General features: G+C 35.8%; 2 protein-coding genes across 6 annotated transcripts in view; one reads left to right on the top strand and one right to left on the bottom strand.

Annotated features, from left to right (window-relative positions):
- Positions 1 to 3,348: 3,348 nt before the first annotated feature.
- Positions 3,349 to 4,307, bottom strand: PRPS1L1 (phosphoribosyl pyrophosphate synthetase 1 like 1; the record flags this gene model as incomplete). Its single annotated transcript, XM_079931743.1, is given in 5 exon segments — positions 3,349 to 3,474; positions 3,478 to 3,922; positions 3,924 to 4,014; positions 4,017 to 4,150; positions 4,152 to 4,307. Coding segments are annotated over 5 exon segments (936 nt in total). The 5' UTR covers positions 4,292 to 4,307.
- Positions 4,308 to 4,788: 481 nt separating this feature from the next.
- HDAC9 (histone deacetylase 9) overlaps positions 4,789 to 22,268 on the top strand; it is a 1,064,374-nt gene continuing 1,046,894 nt past the window's right edge. Inside the window, exon 1 of one of the 5 annotated variants that reach the window (XM_079931742.1) lies at positions 4,789 to 5,003. The gene's annotated coding sequence lies outside the window, so the exon portion shown is untranslated. The remainder of the gene's footprint in view (positions 5,004 to 22,268) is intronic. The other 4 variants (XM_079931741.1, XM_079931736.1, XM_079931740.1 and 1 more) reach the window with 4 other exon arrangements.

The following is a 22,268-nucleotide window of genomic DNA, read 5'->3' as shown; positions in this document are numbered from 1 at the left end:
TTCTGTAGGACAAAAGCCTGAAATCAAGGTGTCAGTAGACTTGGCCCTTTCTGGAGGTTCTGAGGGAGAATCTGTCCCATGCCTCTCCCTTAGCCCCTGGTGGCTGCTGTAATCCTTGACAATCCTTGGCTTGCAGATGCCTCACTCCAATATCTGCCTCCATCTTCATGTCACTTTCTCCTCTGTGTCTCTCTCTCAAATCTCCCTCTGCTTTTCACTTATAGGGACACCTGTCATTGTTTTTAAGGCCCACCCTAAATCCAGGATGATCTCATCTGGAAAACCTAAACCTAATTAAACCTACAAAGACCCTTTATCTCAATAAGGACACCTTATCCAAATAAGGTTCAGGTGGCTATGACATGGATCTGTCTTTCGTGAGGCAGGCCTCTATTCAACTCACTACAGTCTGCTCTCTAGCCCCTGCCAAACTCACATCTGTCCCACATCCATACAAAACACATTTACCTCATCCCAACATTCCACCAAAGTCTCAATCCATTACAACATCAACCCTAAGTTCAAAATCTCATCAAAAGTCCTAAATCTCATTATTAAATTATCTGAATCAGAGACAAGCGAAACTCTGAGTATAAACCATCCTGGAGCAAAACTTTTCTCCATATGGGGACTGGTGAAGCAGTTATCTGCTTCTAAAATACAATGGTGGGACGGGCATGGGATATACACTCTCATTCCCAAACAGAGAAATTTAAAGGAACAAAGGGGTTGCACAACCCAAGAAAGTATGAAATCCAGCAGGGCAAATTTCTTTAGGTTTTAAGGACTGGGAGTAATTATCTGTGGCTTGATGCTCCACTTGCTGGGTCCACAGCTCCAGCCTCTGGGCCTGCGACAGTGGCTCCATCAGCCTCTGGGTTCACAGCAGAGGCTCAGTCAGCCTCTAGCCCTCTCTCAATGAAACTTCTGACCTCTGTACCACTCTTGTCATCTCTGCCCTTAGAGTCATTCTTTATTTTTCACAAAGGGTAGCACAAGTCTGCAACTGAGTAGCTCTATCAGCCTATTTCCTGCCTGTAGAATCCTAGAAGTCATGCCTCAATCTCATCTTATATAAATTTTTATAAATTCTCTATTACAAGAGTACAGAAGTTATTCCACATTTTCTTCCAGTGTTTTACAGTTTTGTTCCTTATAACCATTCCTTCTGGAATTTATTTTTGTGCATCATTGAAAGACAAAAACAAAAAACAAACAAAAAAAAATGCTGCCCCAATTAGTAGTCAGTTATCCGGCATCATTGACTGATCAGTGCATTATTTATCCAATGACATGATATGCCAGTTTTATCATATATATGAGCTGGTATGTAATACTATTGAGTGTTTAAAACAGTTTTTGGTCAATAAGCATAAGCACACTATCGCTTTCAGCTATGGAAACTGCTACTTTGCTAACCATGAGGTGAATATATTCTGCAGTATGTGGTATTTACTATGGTATGGCCTCTTTCATCTATTTTGTATTCTGAGAACAGTTTGTCCAAAATGACTGCTTGTATGTGTAAAAGTAACATTGGATATGCTTCAGATAAACAAGGTTATAATGTTATAATGGTGCTTACGGTGGAAGTTTTAAGAAGGCTGGAAGTGCTTTCCAGGATATAGTCAAGAAAGCAGAAAGTTAAGATCATCAAGGAGCTAGATATTGATAAATGACAACTGACATTAAGAAGCCCATTATAAGCATCACTGTTTGATGAACATGTATATGAAGATACTTAGGAAAAAAATTATTTTAAATTAAAAATATTTTAAACTATTTTATTACAGATTTTAAAATAATTTGCTTTACATTGTGGTTCAATTTTTACGTGAATTTTATCTTAATAATTGTGATAATATTCATAATAATTTCACGAAAAATTTTATCAGTTTCACTTCTTTCTTTGCTCACCATTATCTCTTTCATTCCATGTGTTCCTCCTAGTTGTACATACTTGTTGTTTTCAGTATCCTCAAGTGATACTTTCAGGAAGCATTCATGGTGGTAAAATTTGAGTCTTTTAATATATAAAAATGCCTTAATTTTGTCCTCAAACTTAAATAATAGTTTGGCTAAGCACACAAATTTAAGTTAAAAGGAATATTCCTTTAGAACTGCAAAAATATTGTTCCATTTTGCTTATTACCTGAGAGATCAAATGAGAATTCTGACAGCAACTGAATATTATTTCTTTAGAACTATCTTACATTTTACCTCTCAGAAACTTTTAGGGCCTGTCTGAATTTTCTTGGGAATCAGAAATTTCAGGATATATCTTAAGGTGGACTTTTTCTCACATACATGCAGACTTTTTATTGGTTTTCCCTACAAGAGACAATAACGTAAGTTTTAAAATATAAATCTGAAGTCATCTGAGAGGCAAGGAAGAAAGATTAAAATTAAATGCTTAATCAAAAGGTACTACAACACCACCTAAAATCTACTACCATGGCAGTAGCAGGCTAAGATTTAGCTACAGCAAAAACATCTGATGAAAATTTTAGAGACTATATAGCAGGAAGTGGATTTGCTTTCCAGAAGACTGGTACACTGATAATTTGGATCCAACAGGATGTTTGACCAGGAAAATGTCAAGATGATTAGAAGTAAAACTAAATCAAAAAGAACAGGTACACTGGAGAATCCAAAACATGTACTCTCCAAACAGATGGTGACAGATTTATCTTCTTCCTCTCGTGAAGCATTTGCTGCACTTTGCAGCCTTTTCTCATAATCCTACCCAATGGCTGTTCAAGCTGAAAGCTGCTGCTCTCGCCTTGCAGATGGCTCAGCAACCACGTGAACTAGGTTTGGGTTGCACAGGACTCTTGATTAATTTAGCACGGATCTTGGAGAACTTGTGACAAACGGGGAAGAGGGGAGGAGAATACAGGGAATAAGAGGGGGTTGGTGGGATTGAGATGTGGTGGTGGTGGATTGGGTTGGTTGCATTTTTAGTTGTTCTGAACAAAGTGAACCCTGAAGCATTCACATGTAAAGTAGTCTAAGTTTCCCCAATTAATTTCATACAACTCCACACAACACCTTCAAAGTCTGAAGTCAGCAGCTGAACTGTAGTTACAGCTGCAAGGCTCACAAAATCATCAAAGAAACCAGAATGAGACAACCCAGATAGGATATTCCAGCAATTATTCTTAATCTGTCTTTCTCCAATCTAAAATAAGCATCTAATATACATGATGTGGGATGTAGAAAGCCATGCTGGAACAAACAGGGTCTTCTGCCAAACTTTTCATCAAACACAAAGGGAAACCAACGGTCAGGGTATATTTTTATTTTATCTTATTTTATTTAAAATACAACAACCCCAACGTTATTCTGTCACAATGGGACATGGCTGAACAGGTAGACGACAGATTCCCCATTGTGAGTTCTTCTGATGGCTTCGGCAAGGATCATGGAGATATCGATCACCTGTATTTTGGAGCAATGCTTCACCTTATCCTCCTAAGGTATGGTATTGGTGACTACTACTGCTTCAAAGCCTGCACTGTTGATGTGAGTAATGGCCGGGCCAGAAAAGATTCCGTGAGTCAAGATCGCATAAACTCTGGTGGCTCCAGCTGAGAAAAGTTTGTCAGCTGCATAGCAGATTGTATCACAAGGGTCAGCCATGTCATCCACAAGGATAGCCACACAATCCTTCACATATCCCACTAGTACCTTTCGGTCCACTTCATTGGCCTTCTTCGGTTCTTTGTGAATCAAGGCAAAGTCCACATTCAGTCTTTCTGCAACGGCGGTCACTCCCTTAGCTCCACCAGCATCTGGAGAGACAATCGTGCCGTTCCTCCACTCAGAGATATTTTCCTTTATCCACTTCAGGACAGCTGGATCTGCATACAAATTGTCTACTGGGATATCAAAAAAGCCCTGAATTTGAGAAGCGTTGGCCCATCGTGATGATACGATCTGTACCTGCTATAGACAGCGTATTTACAAGTTTGGCGGAGATTGCGGCTCGGCTCTTATCCTCCTTATCCTGCGGGCACAGGGGAAGCACGGGATGACTGCAGTAACTCGGCTGCCTGGAGCAATCTTGCAGGCATTAATCATGATCAAAAGCTCCATTCGATTGTCGTTGATTTCGCCACAACCACTCTGCAATATGTGGACATCCCCTCACACTCTCGCCTATTTCCACGCAGGTCTCCTGGTTGCTGAATTTCTTAGTCACCACCTTGCCCAGCTCCTGGCCCAATCGGTCGGCAGTTTTCTGGGATAAGTCCTGGCGGGAGCTGCCGCTGAAGATTTTGATTGGCATTTTGGTCAACTGCCCTAGGCTCTCTACGTCCGGTGATCACCCCTGCAGTTGAGAAAGGAACAGAGGTCAGACCACAGACTATTCCAGCTCCTAGAGAGGCGCGAGAGCTCCGGTTGTTACTCAGCTGTTCCGGTCTCTTCCGGATGTGCGCCGCTCTAAACTGCCTTCTGGGTCTTCAAAAAAAAAAAATTCCTTCTTGGCATCCAGTTCACGCTTCAAAACTAAAGAATCAAATCTTGGGCTTCCCTAGTAGTGCAGTGGTTGAGAGTCCGCCTGCTGATGCAGGGGACGGGGGTTCGTGCCCCGGTCCGGGAAGATCCCACATGCCGCGGAGCGGCTGGGCCCGTGAGCCGTGGCCGCTGAGCCTGCGCGTCCGGAACCTGTGCTCCGCGGCGGGAGAGGCCACAACAGTGAGAGGCCCGCGTACCGAAAAAAAAAAAAAAAACCAAATCTTTTTTCAGTTCGTGGATTTTTTTTTTCCTCCTCTATTAGTGCTTGTATTAGTTTCCAAGGGCAGCTTAAATCTGAATACGTAAAAATGTAAAATTTCTACAAGGCAAAACACGTAGCTTTGAAAGGAAAGTTCTGGACTGGAGGAAATGTGGAGAACGTGCCCAGAGTTCTTCCAACTGAGTGAGAAAAAGATAAGGAGGAACAAACGTATGAAAAAATGCTACAAATCAAGAAATTGACGTTCATTTTCACATACCAGGTAAGCCAAAATTATAAAATAGATAACTCCTTCTAGTCTAATGGAAAGTGTAAGTGTGTAGATTTTGCAAGGGAAATTGAGTACATAACATACGGCTCAACGTGTCTTCTAGGAATCTACTCAATAGAAAGATTCACAAAGTATATTGATAACAGTATTTTTTGCTGTATTAATCCATTTAGTCAATATTTCCCGAGGTGTTCTGTGTCAGGTGTTGCCCCATTTACAGGGTATAAGATGATGAATGACAAATAGTAACCTCTCTAGAATTGCTTATAAAAGCAAAATATGGAAACCAAAAATGTCTGTCAATAGCTAAATTATCAGATAATGTATTGTACATACACAGGCAGCCATTAAAGAGACCGCAGTAGTCATATGGAAGAAGTCATATGGAAGTGTCTCCAAAATATTTTATTTACTTTTTTTCATTTAAAAATTTTATTTATTTTTTTATTGGAGTATAGTTGCTTTACACTGCTGTGTCAATTCTGCTGTACAGCAAAGTGAATCATATACATATATCCCCTCTTTTTTGGATTTCTTTACCATTTAGGTCACCAGAGAGTACTGGGTAGACCTCCCTTTGCTGTACAGTAGGTTCTCATTAGTTATCTATTTTATACATAGTAGTGTATATATGTCAATCTCAATCTCCCAATTCATTCCACCTCCTCCCCCTTCCCCCTTGGCGTCCATAGGTTTGTTCTCTACATCTGTGTCTCTATTTCTGCTTTGCAAATAAGATCATCTATACCATTTTTCTAGATTCCACATATATGCATTAACATACGATATTTGTTTTTCTCTTTCTGACTTACTTCACTCTGTATGACAGTCTCTAGGTCCATCCACGTCTCTGCAAATGACACAATTTCATTCCTTTTTATGACTGAGTAATATTCCATTGTATATATGTACCACATCTTCTTTATCCATTCCTCTGTTGATGGACACTTAGATTGCTTCCATGACCTGGCTACTGTAAATAGTGCTGCAGTGGACATTGGGGTGCATGTTTCTTTTTGAATTATGGTTCTTGGGTATATGCCCAGTAGTGGGATTGCTGGGTCATATGATAGTTCTATTTTTAGTTTTCTAAGGAACCTCCATACTGTTCTCCATAGTGGCTGTATCAAGCTATATTCCCACCAACAGTATAAGAGGGTTCCCTTTTCTCCACACCCTCTCCAGCATTTATTGTTTGTAGATTTTTTGATGATGGCCGTTCTGACCAGTGTGAGGTGATCCAAGATATTTTTAAATGTAAAAAAATCATTCACAAAAATATGCATAGTATGATATTTATGTGTTTAAAATTAAGTAATAGTCAAAGCATCAAATCATTAAGGAAGTCCTTTTTATTATGATTACCTTTGCAGAGGGGAGTAGGTTGGTTGTACTTGGGGATGAATATGTCACAATTTATTGACATCTATTAATGTAGTATTGAACTTTCATTACTTTTATAATTTAAAAAAGACTAACAAAATATATATGTCTTTTTTAGGAAATTTTAAGTACACAGTTTCCAAATGCATTGGGGGTTGGAGTAAGGGCTAAGAAGTGGTAGAGATCATAGATACCAGGAATTTCAACAATAAACTGTGTCATAAAAGTAGTGGAAACATCAGATAGAGATCATAAAGTTTTATCCTACTAATTGTGTGTTTAACATTTGGTTCTGGGATATTTTTATTTAGCCTAAAACCAAATCATCATTTTATAATATTTTGAAATTACTAAATAATTTGTTGAATGTATCTTCACACCCCACTTTTGAGCTTCCCTGCTGGGTTTGGTTCATGGACAGGATAAGATCAGGAATGAGGTAAGGAATGGGGGGAGGCAACAGAAATGGATAAGATTTGGCAATTTCTGTGAAACACATTGCTAGAAAACAGTGTTTTTATATATTAAATGTGCTTAGTATAAAACATAAAAACAGCTATGTCAAAAAGGCTAAATCAAAATGTCCTGCTGCTGATCCAACCACATCTCTGGAGACATCAACATGCTTTTCTCTTCAGTTCAAACTCTTCATGGTTGACCGTATATGCAGGCTCATTTCAGTCCACAACTCTTCATTCATGTTCTTTCCTATTATAAAATCAACAGACCCACCTATACAATATAATTCTCATCTTCAGCCAAGACTACATACAGTGATTTCTAAAGAAAATTCTGTCTTAATTTAGCAACACTAAAAAGTACTTGCAGCTTTAATTAAAATGATTCTTAGTGTTCTAAATGTGTCACACATTTTTCAGTTTTTAAAGAAAAACAAAACAGGTTTTTAAATCGACTTATTATTACTAAATTGGACTGAACGCTAATGTAAACTTTAAAAACCGATAGTTGCTTGCGTTTTCCTTGAGGTGTTAAGCAGGAGAAATTTTTGTGTTGCTGCCATTTTTGATCCATGCTCTGGCTGTTGCAACACCTCACAGTTTCAGGGATTTGTCTAGAATCATAAAATGTTAAAGATGGAAATGACCTTAGAAACCACCCGGTCTAGCATCCTAATTCACAGACAGGGAACCGAGGCCCAGAGAAACGAAGCAAGTTGCCTGGGATCTAACAGCTAATTAGAGAATATGGATTAGAACGCAGAATCCCTGAATTTCCACACAGGGCTTTTCTCACTATACCATGTCTAGGCCTTTTCTTTGAGGTTTATCAGAATGAAGGAAAAAATCAAAAGGTTATGTAGAAATTGTTGCACAAAATTTTACTCTTTCGTCGAACAACTACAACAAGGAACAAAACTCCAAAGCTGAGACTGGAAAATTCTTTTGCTTTTAAGAATTATTTCCAGAAAGAAATGAACGATTAGCAGTGTCATGGAAATATCTTCATTACTCTGATATTTCTGTTACATGGGTCTATTGTAAGGGGATTTAGCTCCTGTTTATTTTAGTCTCTGTAGGTTGAGAAAGACATCTATCTTATCATTGACTGTTTCTGACAAAGGTTATAGGTAGGAATGATGCCCATTGAACAACACATTCTCTCTATTTAAGATGTTGCTAATAAATTACTCTGGAAACAAAAATTGTGGCATAGAGAAAATGCCTTATCTTTCTCCTTCCCAAGGCAAGCATATTTAAATGTCATCTCTACAGGTCTGTGAGAATTGTTGTATTTTGAAGGTCTTTTGAGTTAATACCCAGAATATATCTATTACCTTGGGAATAGTTTCTTGCTTTACCGATTATTCTTTTACCCTTCACGATTCCAACATAAATAATTCAAAGAGAGCCCTGATGCAGCTTGATCAACTAAGGAGAAAAGAAAGTCAGTCGGTTCTTTCAGAAAGTGGAGAAAAATAGTTGTTGTATTATAAGTAAAATAAATGCTTTCACTAAACACGCTTGCAGTTGACAAAATGCTAGATGTTTAGGTGACAATTACAGGTCTTTGATAAAGTGTCAAATCTTGTCACAACACATGTTACAAACAAGGACAGATTTAGATGTTCTTTATGGCAGCTTTGTGTAGTTTGAGAATGTATGGCAGTTAATTTCCAAAAGGAACATGTTTTTCTTTCCAGCCGTTATCTGCTTGTTTATTAGGAAGAGTTTCTTTGTGCCTTTAATCCTTGTTTGACTCAGAGTTCCAGATCATTATTGTAACATTACCTTACCTCATTTCTTTTGTTCATAATAATCATCTATAATACTTTGAGAAGACAGTTTCCCACAGAGCTTTACATTGGTAGAAATGCTTCAAAGTTTGTTTTGTGATTGTTTACAATTTAGGTTGACTACCGTGTTTGTTTACTGAGTTTTTAGTTGGAAATCTGTCATTTTATACAATAGACGTGAAGATGGTGATTAGGTAAATAAATATGAGTGAAACAAATAGGAGAAAAAGACAAAATTTTGTTACTCAGAAATGCGACTTTAATTTTGAGTATTATGTTAGACTCGTGACGGTATTTTTGAAACACACTTTGGAATTAAAAAAAAATTTCTAATGAACTTAAAAATCTTAGTATGAAATAATAGTCTTGGAATAATAATGAGGTTAGGTGTGCTGAATAATACATAATTGTAATGACAGATAAGGCAATGTATGGAGAGGTTCCATAACTAGTAAATTGCAAATAAGAAAATATCTCCCTAATATTTATGTGAAATATTTTTAAGTATTTTAAAGCAGGTATGGATCTTTCCCTTCTCATGTAGAATATTAGTTTCATGAAATTAGTAAAAAGATACTCACGTTAATTATATTTTGACAAAATGCAAGCTCCATTTATGCTATTTAAACCTATTTTAAGTACTTTCTATTTTTTCTCTTCCATTATGATAATTTATTTAATCTTCATAATAAACATTAAACCCAGTTGTCCATTCACATGAGAAAAAAAGAGCGCAGCGTGGTTTGAAATGGTTCAGTGATTCTCCAACTTCAAGGGCAGCAGGGGACTTCCCTGGTGGTCCAGTGGTTAAGACTCTGCACCTCCACTGCAGGGGGCGTGGACTCAATCCCTGCACACCAAAAAAAAAAAAGAAAATTATATTAAGATTCAAGGGCAGCAGGATCACCAGTAGGGAGTGTGAGATATAGATTCCTGAGCCTCATCCCCAGAGTTACTGATCAGTAGGTCCAGGGTGGAAACTCAGACTTCATGTTTCTTACAAGACACCAGGTAATGCTGATGCTGCCATTCTGGTGTCCACACTTCTGAGAACCACTGGTATGCATCATTAACATTTATTTATTTGGGGAAAATAAAAGTTAATAGTTGATTTATTTTGCTTCTGCTCATTTCACTAGCCCTTGTAATTTTGCATATTTTATTTGGCTTCTAGATCTTTTCATGTTCTTTTCTACATATGAATAGTGCTTTTGAATATCACATAATTCTTTATGAACAGTACACATATATCCTTCAACTTAAAATACCTGTATTATGTTACAGAAATACTTTGACCAATATGTGTAAGATGTGAATTCTTGTTATTTGGGGAGTTTTAAAAATCCATTAGATATTTGAACATCTAAAAATTAATTTCTACCTATTAGCGCACTAAGAATTGATTGAAATTAAGAGGCTCTCCTATTTATTATCCCATTTCTCCTCCTTCCTTGAGCCTCTTACAGTGTTCATCACTGAGAAGGATCTTTTTGTCAAACTCTGAAAACCACTTGTCTGTACATGATGATACCAAGTATTGTACAGAGTGAATACTTGCTGATTTGATTTGATGTTGCCTTTTGGAAGGAAACCATTTTTCAGACTCTCCAACTTATGCTGGTTCAACTAACAATTTTTCAACTTTACCATGGTGCAAAAGCAATATGCATTAATTAGAAACTAAACTTCGAATTTTTATCTTTTCCTGGACTAACAATATGTGGTACAGTACTCTCTTGTGATGCTGGGCAGGGGCAGCAGCTGCAGCTCCCTGTCAGCCATGAGATATGCACTTACAACAAATTTCTACCGATACAGCTGTTCAGTTTTTCACTTTCAGTACAATATTCAATAAATTACATGAGAGGCTTTGTGTTAAATAATTTTGCCCATAGACTAATGTAAGTGTTCTGAGCACATTTAAAGTAGGCTAGGCTAAGCTGTGATGCTTGGTAGGTTAGGTTATTAAATGCATCTTTGATTTAATGATATTTTCAACTTACAGTGGGTTTATAGGGATGTAACCACATCGTAAGTTCAGGAAGGTCTGTATATCAGTTTATAAACAAAACGAAACAAAACAATAAGTAAAAACAAAAGAATTTCTCTATTTAAATATATGTTAGAATGAGTAGACCCCTATGGACTACATATTGTTCTTCCTCAAGGGTATTTTGTTCCCATGTACTCCCACATACGTTTTAGAATTTTGTTGGGATTTTGATTGGAATTACATTAAATCTGTAAATCAATTAGGGAAAATTGACATTATAATATTAAGTTTGCAAATCCATGGACATGCTATTTCTCTTTTAAATTACTCTTTAAAATGACAGTAAGTTCCTGTAATTTTTCTCAGATATACATTTTTCCATTTTTCCAGGTACTTCATTTTTATATGATTTAAATGATATCTACTGGAAATTGTATTTTCTGTTACACAGTAATATAGTTCATAGTTTAAATTTTGTGTCCATTCTTTTTTTTTTTTTTTAACATCTTTATTGGGGTATAATTGCTTTACAATGGTGTGTTAGTTTCTGCTTTATAACAAAGTGAATCAGTCATACATAAACATATGTTCCCATATGTCTTCCCTCTTGCGTCTCCCTCCCAGTGTCCATTCTTAAAAGTCATTTGTGGATTTTAAAAGTTTCTATATAGGCCATATATCATCTGGAAATAAATGACAATATGGCTCTTTGATCTATTTCTTATACTTTTCCCCCTTCTTGCCTTGTGATGCTGGTTAGGACCTCTAATGTCAGGTTGACTAGAAATGGTGACAGTGGCCATTCTTGACTTACTTCTAATCTGAAAAGGGAAAACTTTTAATATTTTACCATTATGTATGATGTTTGTGTGTTGTATTTTATCAGGATATGCTCTATAAGGTTGTTTCCTGTTATTAGTTTGTTGAAAGTTTCTTCTTTGTTTTTTTTTTTTTTTGATCAAGAAAGGGACTTGGATTATGTCAAGTGCTTTTTTTCTGCATCTTTCATGATTATAATATGATTTTTCTTGGTTATCCTCTTAATATTGTAAATTACAATGATTTCTTTTCTAATGTTAAACAGACCTCATTCATGGGATCAACCCAATTTAATCATGATATATTGTCCTTTTTATGTATTACTTGATTCAGTTAGGTAATATTTTATTTAGAATGTTTTCATGTATCTTTATGAGAGAATTTGGCCCATAATCCTTTGTCTGTACTTATTAGGTTAAGAAAACAAGATTATACTAGCTATGTATGAGTTGGAGAGCATTTCATCTTTTTCTATCCTATGGAAAAGTTGTAGAAATTATGACATTAAGTGGAACTGGACCAGAAGATATTTGACTACTTATTCGATTTCGCTAATGGTTATCAGTTACATTTAGGTTATAGATTATTGGTTATATTCAGATTTCCATTTTTTGGTCAGTTTTGTTGTTTTATTTTTCTACAAAATTTCCTACTTTATCTAAATTTTCAAATTTTACTGACAGTGCTTCCCACAATATCCTTTTATTATGTTTTTTGTATCTGCAGCATCTTTATTTAATATGATTCCCTTTGTCATTTCTGGTGTTAGATTTTTGGAACTATTTTTTTTTTTTGATCAGTTTCACCAGAAGCCTATTCATTTTATCAGTCTTTTCCAAAAAAAACTAATGGTTGAAATTGTTGATGCACCCTCACTGGCTGCTTATTTCAAACTTTGTTGACTTTAAGATTATTTTTAATTATGTCCTTTCATCCTTTCTTTGTGTTTATTTTGCTGTTCTTTTTTAAAATTCTTGAGATATATGCTTAATTATTTATTAATATTCAAAGGTATACATTTTTCTTCTAAGTACTGCTTTAACTTAAGATTTATATGTAATATTTTTATAGTATTTCTGTTGGTACTCAGGTAAAACTATTTTCCAGTTTTGATGATGATTTCTTTGTTTCAGGGACCATTTAGTTTATTTCTTAAATAACAGATGATGTATAGGGAACATCTAGATATCTTGTTGGTGTTGTTTTTAGTTTCTAGCTTAATTGTACTGAAGACAGAAAACATACTTTGTGTGATTTAAGCCCTTGGAAATTTGCTGAAACTTTTTTTATGGTCACTTTTCATAAGTAGTCCATGTGTGCTAGGAAGAATATGTACTCTTGAGTGGTTAAGTGCTGTATACATACACACACTTTCAGTTTCCTTTAAAAAATTTGTGTGTGTGTGTGTTGTATTGTGCCTCTCTTCTTCACACCTATCTTCTAGCTTACTCGTTCTCTTTTCATGTGTCTATTATGCTATAAGACCAGTTTATTGAGGGTTATTTATTTATTTATTTATTTATTTATTTATTTATTTATTTAAAGACTAATGGAGACAACTTCCCACTGCCTTTTTGGGTTTTTTGTTTTTTGGCTGCATTGGGTCTTCGTTTCTGCACGCGAGCATTCTCTAGTTATAGTGAGCAGGGGCTACTCTTCATTGCGGTGTGCAGGCTTCTCATTGTGGTGGCTTCTCTTTGTTGTGGAGTACAGGCTCTAGGCACACAGGCTTCAGTAGTTGTGGCACGTGGGCTCAGTAGATGTGGCTCGCGGGCTCTAGAGCACAAGCTCAGTAGTTGTGGCACACAGGCTTAGATGCTCCACAGCATGTGGGATCTTCCCGGACCAGGGATCAAACCCGTGTCCCCTGCATTGGCAGACGGATTCTTAACCACTGCGCCATCAGGGAAGTCCCTATTGAGGGTTTTTTAAACAACTTTATTTTTTTTTAGAGCAGTTCAACTTTACAACAAATTGAGAGGAAGGTACAGAGATTTCCCATGTACCCCCCTGCCCCACACAGGTATAGCCTCCCTTATTATCCACATCGTTCACCAGAATGGTACATTTTTCTTTTTACCAAGGATGAACCTACCTTGACACATCATAATTACCCAAAGTTCATGGCTTACCTTAGGGTTCATTCATACTGTTCTACATTCCATAGGTTTGGACAAATGTATAATGATATACATCCATCATTATAGTATCATACAGAATATTTTCACTACCATAAATGTCTTCTGTGCTCTGCCTACTCATCTCTCCTCCCCTCCCTCACCTCTGGCAACCACTGATTTTTTATTGGCTCCATAGTTTGCCTTTTCCAGAATGTCATATTTTTGGAATCATACAATATGTAGCCTTTTCAGATTGACTTCTTTCACTTAGTAATATGCATTTAAGTTTCCTTCATGTCTTTTCATGGCTTGATAGCTCACTTATTTTTAGCACTGAATAGTATTCCATTGTCTGGATGTACTACAGTTTATGTATCTATTCACCTACTGAAGGATATCTTGGTTGCTTCTAAGTTTTGGCAATTATGAATAAGACTGCTATAAACATCCGTGTGGAGGTTTTTGTGTGGGCATAAATTTTCAGCTCCTTTGGGTAAATATCAAGGAGTGTGATTTCTGGATCGTATAGTAGGAGTATATTTAGTTTTGTAAGAAAATCGCCAAACTGTTTTCCAGAGTGGCTGTACCATTTTGTATTCCCATCAGCAATGTATGAAAGTTCCTGTTGCTCCACATTCTCACCAGCATTTGGTGTTGTCAGTGTTCTGGATTTTGGCCATTCTAATAGGTGTGTGTAACTACAGTTTTTAATTTTCATTATTGCATTTTTCATTTGAAGACATTTTGTTTAGCCCTTTTAAAGTTCTACTGGGGCACTTTTTAGAGTTCATTGCTCTCTGAACATATCTTCAAACTTGTTCTTATTTCAAACTATTTTTAAAAACATAGTATAATAGCTGTTTTATAAGATGCATTTGGTAATTTCAATGTCTGAAGTTTTTGGAATCTGTATCTGCTGTCTATTTCTCTTGCTCATGCTGGCTTTTTTCTTTTGTGCTTGTTTATGCTTAGCTATGTACCATTATGGCATATGTACCATTATAGCATATGAAATCTTATTTGAGGAAATTCTTTGAAGTCTAGAATGAAAGTTTTTCTTCCAGAGAGAATTTGCTTCTGACTCCTATATGGAGTTGCTATTAGTCTGCGACTACCTTAAGTTTCCCTGGACTGTCAACGTGATATAACCCCAGGCTGCAGAACTATGTAAGGGTAGCCTAAGGTCACAACTTCTCAGGAATCCACACCTTCCAACCCTTTTACCCCTGTTTCTTACACTGTTTTTCTCTGCTGTCTGCTGTGCTCACCAACAAACCATCCCACCCTCCTATAGACCATGGAGGCAGGTTTACTTCTGATTCACCATTATTCTGAAGATAGAGAGCTTTGGGGTCCCAATTTAATGAGTAGAAAGTCTCCTATGAGACTCCTCACCTTGGGCAGGCCCTGGGCCTTAACTTGCATTACCCTTGACCCATGAAGTCTATAAAACTGAAACCTAAGATAATTAGAGCTAGTCTTAGCTCTTGTATCCAGAATATAGGATGAGCCTTTGCTCATATTCCCTCCCTGAGGGCAGAATGGTGCAGGCAGTGAGCAGCAGTTGGAACAGGCAGAGAACACTTGTCGCTGTGGAGAAGCCATGTTAGGAAGGCTAGTGGTAGCAGAGATTGTGCCGTGGTGGCTGATAAAGAGACTGGACTGGACAAGTCTGCAGGCTATTTAGCAGAAACAGAAACTGGAAATCTGAGAAATTGTCAGAAATAGTTCACTGTGGGACATTCAGACACGGGGCTCATTTTTTGAATTAGCTAGAGTGTGCTTGCACCATGGTATTTACAGTTCCAGCCTGGTTTTCCCATGTCTTCTAGGACCTTTGAAATCAAGGTTATTCTTATATTTATGATAAACTTAAGGTCAATGATAAGAGAGACTAAATATATATAATGAATGTATATTCTGTGTACTACCTTCTAGTAATTTGTCTTTAAAAATATTACTTGTGATTGTTGTTGACTTTAGCAGTTTACTTCACCAACAGTTACTTTTTGTGTAAATACATTCTGCTTCATATCCTTATATGTTAATTTACTTCTTATCAATTCAATTCATGAGCACTCTTTTCAAATACACTACAGTGAAAAACAAGAAACAGCTTATTAGTGTCAATCTGTTTCCTTCCTTTTGTAGACATAAGAAAAGAGGTTTTGCCAGTGGATAAATGAATTTATGACAATGAGGTATTATTTTATCTTTTGAAAATTATGTATAAATAATTTAAAGCAATATTTTATTTTCACTAACTTTGGAGAGTTCTGTGCTGTGTTTGGTGCCTAGAAAATTAGTGACTAATGATGTTTCCAAGTATAAGGAGTAGAATAGAAATAGCTGATTTCTTATTTTCTGTATGTTTAATCCAACAGCAGAGGGGATGGATGTTTGATGTTATGGATTTGCACACAGACTCTGGTGCCAGACTGTTTGCGTTTGAATCCTGGCTCAATAGCTTAATATCTCAGTGGCTTTGGACAAATTACTTAACTTGTCTTTGCCAAAGTTTCCTCATCTGTTAAAAGGATGACAATAATAGTACCAACCTTTCAGGATTGTGAGGATTAAATAAGTAGAGCAAATATGAACCATCAGTAACAGTACTTTATATATTATATGTATGTTGCATGTAAATATACACTTTATAAATGTTAGCTATTTATGTGTACAGAATACAGACAAGCACTGAAAGTTTGAAAAGTGATAGCAGGATTGGTCTACTGGAGACCTGCTCCAGGTTCTTCTCTCACTTGCCACATATCTTCCTCCTGGAGGGGTGATAACAGTGTAGTAGAGCCAGCAAACTATTGCTGTGTGTCCATATCTCTCCCATGGGATTAGAGAGAGCTGTAATGAGAGGGTCACATGCTGAAGGTATGCCTGTTCGTTACATAGAGAGCTTGGTTCCATCTGACTTCTTGAACTAGAGTGAACCTTTACCCAAGTACTCCTCTATCAGGTGAGAGTTGGGAAGACACTGACAGCTTAATGCATCCTGATGATAGCAAGTTTTCTCCAGATATAAGGATAGAGTTAGGTCTCTTTAAAAAAAGTTTAGTCATAAGGCCATGTAGAAAATTATTGGTTAACTAGAAGAGGATGGTTTCTCATTTTCCATAGTTTATCTAACAGGGATTAAGCATATTTCAACTATAGATCATAAAATTTTTTAAATATTTCAATGTTTAATTCTTATAACTATATAGTAAGTCTCCATTTTTAGAATATTTGAAAGCAATAAATGGTGATTGGGAAACATGATCTTCCTATCCTGAGTTTCAGTAATAGTAGACTATTCCTCCCAGCAAGACATCACTGAAACATTTTGAACAAGAATATATACATTACTTATACATATCTCCAGGGAAGGAAATCCCACAGATCCTTTGAATGATTTGCTCTTTTTAAAACTATAACTGATTTGAGATATTCTCTTATATCTCACTTAAGTCTGCTCTCTTGAGAATTAATCTTATTCTTACTTATTCATTCCTCAGTAACGATGGAGAGCAGCTGATACCATCCTCTTCACGTACTTGAGAACCATTATTAAAGAATTCCTTTGCTGAATAATCTCATTTTGTCAAGGCTTTTACTATAGGTTTTGTTTTTAAATCCTTTGATCCTTTTTACTGCTCTGTACATCTCTTTCTTGAATCTCTGAATCTAAACAATTTGTGCTCACGTGGGTCTGACCCATGTTTTATTTATTTATAGTTTTATTCTGGATGTGTCACCTCACATTCCTAATGCTTAACTACTGTTTATGCATCGCAGTATCCCACTTGCTTTTATAAGAACAAAAGCATTTCAGTGGAGGTGGTACATTATCTCTGAGCATTTATTTGTATCACAGGTAAACTAAGCCCATTTGAAAACAAACAGCCTCCCTTCACACGCACACACAGAAGTGTATATCTCGATTGTAAATTTTTTCTAATTAAAGAAGTTTTTGTTTGTTTGTTTGTTTGTTAACAGTTGTTAAAGAACAGCACTATGTTCCAGAGCTACTTGGGGTTAATTATGGTTTATCAAACACTGAAGAAGAAAAACACAGGGTGCAAAGTGGATAAAAAGAATGAATTTTTAGCAATTAATTAAATTATATTTCTTTAAAAAAAATAATATATCTGAAATAAATAAACAAACAGATTTTGGGTTGAATTGTTAGATTTTACCAGTGGTATGCTTTTGATCTTTCCACTTTAAACATGGTATATAGGCATACTGTTTGTATTTGAAGTTTGCATCTGTCATTGGTATAGTTAAATAAAACTGGGATAATTACATTATGAAACTGGAACCAAAATTGGCAAGGTAACTCATTGAAATTTAAGATTTCCTTGATTATTGTATTAACTATCAGATTATATCTTGAATTTATGATTAATTCAAAGAGTACATGACACAGATTGTTTTCTTACTTTAATTATGTTTGCATGATAGGTTTATGATGTTGCCTTGTTGAATGACAGAATTTTATTTGCTTCTTTCAGTTGTGTCTTTGTGTCTTTAAAGAGCTTCTACCACTTTCTAAAAACACTGCAATCAGAGAAGATTTTCATTAAATCCTTCTTTCCATAGTTGCTCTCTTGTTTTTCTGATGAAATCTTTGTTTACTTTTCTTTGGGAGGTTTAGATTATGGCCAACCATTTACAGCATGTTCATAGTTTATTTATGACTCAAAATAAAATAAGACCAAAATTTAGTGAAACTTAACACTTGAAAGGTTCCATATGTTTGAATGTGCTCAGATTATTATTTTTTGCCTATAACTAAGTTACAGATCACTGAGATGTAACTTATGTGCAGGCACTGTATGGGATTTCATGAATATTTAGTGCTTTGTTTCTATTTCTGAGTCTGTGAAGTTTCATAAATCAGCACTGTTTTTGCTTGGTTGCTACATAGCAGTGATTTTTGTGCTGTCTCTTCTGTATTAAAACGGCTGAGTTTCATACAGTTTGCCTATGGAAATAATTCCTGGTAGGAAAAGACAAATTATGTTAGCTCAGTGTTAAAGGTTATGATTTAAGTATAATGGAAGCAGGAAATAGACATTTAAATTTTACCTTAAACCTCCAACTTTAAACATTATTTACTAACCTATGTTGTCTATTGGTTCGTAAATAATGAGATCTTAAGAATCTGTTTCCAATTTTGTGATCTGGAATCCAAACTATTACCAACTATTTTTTGTCTGAAAGCTCCACTGGCAATGTTTCTTTAGACTTTGTAACTATAAATAAAGGCTCTCAGCTATTTTATTGGGACGTTAACGTGTCCTAAGCCAGTGATTCCCAATATGGTCAATCATCAGCATTATCTGGGCTGTTTTCTGAAAATACAGATTTCCAGACTCAACCTTAGGAAATTTTTTTTACTTGGTAGCATTAAATCAGAGATTCTCAACCTTGGTTGCACATTAGAATCCTCTGGGGAGATTAACACCCCCCCAAAAAAACCTGATAACTCAGTTCCATCCCCAGAGATCCTGATGTAATTCTGTGTCACCCTAACTTTAACCCAAACTCTGAGATCTTTTCAGACTAATGTCCAGCTACTTTTGAGAACCACTGCTTTAAACAATACATTTCTTTTTTAGAAGTATGATATTCAGAGTTTCTTATAGTGACTATTGATTTGGTTTACAATTTTATAATTTCATTACCATCTTCAAATATTTCCCTTTTTTTTGTTTAAAATGTTATACTAATAACCCCTGGAAGGCTGATAGCTCCAAGCAAGTTCTGGCATGGGAAGATGTCTGAGCCTGTTTACCTCAGCAGGAGAAATATACGACTTCTTTGAGAAATACTACAGAAGCTGGATTGCCTTCCTCCCACCAGATAGAGGGCTTACAGACAGGGAGATTAGGGATAGTAGAGTTAGTAAGTTGATTTTGCTGTGCCCAGGATAACAAGAGGCCTACTTTAGCTTGAGTTGACTCCTTGGCCCTTGGTAATAGTAGCTAGCATTTATTGAGTACTTGCTATAAGCTGAATACTTAGAATTCTTCACCATAGCCCCACTTCCATTTTATAGGAAAGAAATGGCAAGCACGGAGAGGTTAAGTAACTTTCCTAAAGTCACACAGTTAGTATGCAGTAAAGGCTGGATTCGAACCCAGGCTTGTCTGACTCCAGGGCCCTTATGGCTGCCTATGATGTCACCTTGACCACTTACTAGACCACAATATGGTATAATAGATATGAATGAGGGGTATATAAGCATATCGAAGTCTGATCTCATATGAGCAATGTTTACATGTACAACTTACTTGACTTCTCTTCAATTACGCCATCTCTAAAATGAGATTAATAATAATACCTTCTTCACAGTGTTTATTATGAGGCATTTAAATAAAGCAGTAGCTTGGTACCTGGATTATAGAAGTACTAAGGAAGTAATGTCTGTTTTTATAAGTCAGCACAGTTTACAAGTCCAAAGACATAGAAATTTTGGGTTTGGATTGATTGTCGTTCTTCCTGTGGGTAGGCTAGGTTGTTCCAGTCAGTGTATAGAGATTAGTTAAGGTTTATTCTAACCCTGAATTTCTCTAATTTTTATAAATTGTATCATTCACCCAGATACATTGTCTCTACTTGGCAAAATTCCTCTGGTCCTACCATTATGGTTAATCATTTAGTTTGTTAAATAAATCTTATTTTTTCATTGATTTACATAAGAAAAACAAAGCTTCATTCTTGTGAAATATACTACTTTAGGTTCCAAGTAGAAGACTTTTCCTAAGGAATTAATATGGTAGCTTACTTAAAAGTCTCTCCCAACATGGTGCCACATGAAATTACTGAAATGGGAGGCAGAATACTTGAATTCTATTCTTCCTGATCTTCCTTCTTTAAGTACTGGGCAATTTCAGGCATGTTCACTTAACCTCTTAAGTCTTTGGTTGTCTTAGATGTAAATTCGAAGCTGTATTATATGATAGTGGTAGGTTCTTTGTGCTCTAATATTATGTGACTCTGGATATTATAAAATAGCAACATGGATATATTTATACATGTAAACTGTGTATATAATGGGAACTGCAGTTCTCACCCACCAGTTCATCTTTTTAGTTCCAACAATCTCTTCCTTATTCTGAGCTCATTTATCGACAAGAAATAGGATTCTATTATTTCTAACTTTTTTATGATTCTATTAATCTTTCCTCCATTATCAGTCATTTGCCAAAAATGTAACAGCCCCTGTACCTAGAGATCTCTTCCTTGGTTACTCTCTAATAACTTCTGGAAAATTGCTTTATCTTCTATCTAGTATTTTATTACCTAATTAGAGTGTTTCTCAGATATTGATTCCTGGATATACATTTGCTTACACAAATAGTGGAAATCTTTTCCTAATTCACACATACAAGAGTTAAATCAATGGATAAAAGACTTCTTCCATAAAATATTTTAAAACCTCTGTCACCTGGTACCATTTGTTTGTGTTAGAACAAAATATGACAGAATATACCATTAATACAAAATTATTTATATTATAGTATAGTGATTCTCGAACTAATATCCAATCCACTGCAGACCAATTCTTTTGTAAAATACAATGAAAATGAATTACTAGAAAAACAATATGTTAAAAAGACAAAAAGTACAAATCCAATTTTTAAAACTATGTTGCAATAGACATAAAATAATTCTGTCAAACTGCTCTAAAATTAGTTCTCTCAAATTTTCATTCTCAGAGTCTATACTTGTCATAAACTGAAAGCAAAGAGTTCATAGAACTGTACTGATCTGTGGATAAGACATTGAATTGCACTGGTCTTGAAAAGCAAGTTTGACTTTCTCTTTTTTGTAACTTTGAAATTCTTTCGCAAAAATAAGAGAGCTTCCTTATTCCCCTCTCTCAGCTTGTAGTATTCTTTAAGAGGCTGGATCTCCCTAGCTTCAGATAATTCCTACATTCAGTGACTGGATCCTTCAGGTTCTTTGCTGGATTAAAATGTAAGTAAAGTAGATGTGTATTAAGCCTTACCTGTATTTAGCCTCAGTGGAAGTGGGTTGCTCAGATCCTTTCTCGATAATGGCTTTTAATGAAAAGGAGAAGAGGACAGCCTGGGGGGAACCAAGTGACTCAGGTGTAGAGAGGGGTTACTACCAAAAGGCCATGTCTGTCTGGGCCACATGCCTGCTAATAAATCACCAGAGATTTATCCATGATTTTAATATCAGAATCATTGTCCAGGTGGAAAACAATCCAAAAAGTTGATGATAAGGGAAATACATGTAAGATGATTTTGTTGTGAAAATATCTGAGGCTTTAAAGGTGTTTTTTCCTTTTGATTTATTATAAGAAAGAATACAGAAATTACTATTGCTCAAAACAGTCATTCTACTGGAAACCTCAAATAGCAAATTAGAATTACATTTTTTTTGAAAGATAGTTGCTAGGAGAGTAGGTTTTCCAGACCCCAATTAAAGATTCATTTTGCAATCAGCTTAAGCCTATATTTTTGAAACTTGAAACCTTACTCATCTGGCAGAGAAAAGGATCATAACCACTGAGAGGGAATACAAAGATCTTTCAGAGTATCCATATTTTACTTCTAAATCTTAATCTTCAAGGACTTTTCCCTATACTTTAAAAAACCTTATTTGTCTGCTAAGGAATTTTCTGCCTTACTTCACCACCAAAATAATTGTTATTA

The sequence above is a fragment of the Stenella coeruleoalba genome (assembly GCF_951394435.1).
Source record: "Stenella coeruleoalba genome assembly, chromosome: 9".
NCBI classification, from domain to species: Eukaryota; Metazoa; Chordata; class Mammalia; order Artiodactyla; family Delphinidae; genus Stenella; species Stenella coeruleoalba.
The sequence above is the reverse complement of the archived record's forward strand: the minus strand, read 5'-3'. Positions and strand labels throughout refer to the sequence as shown.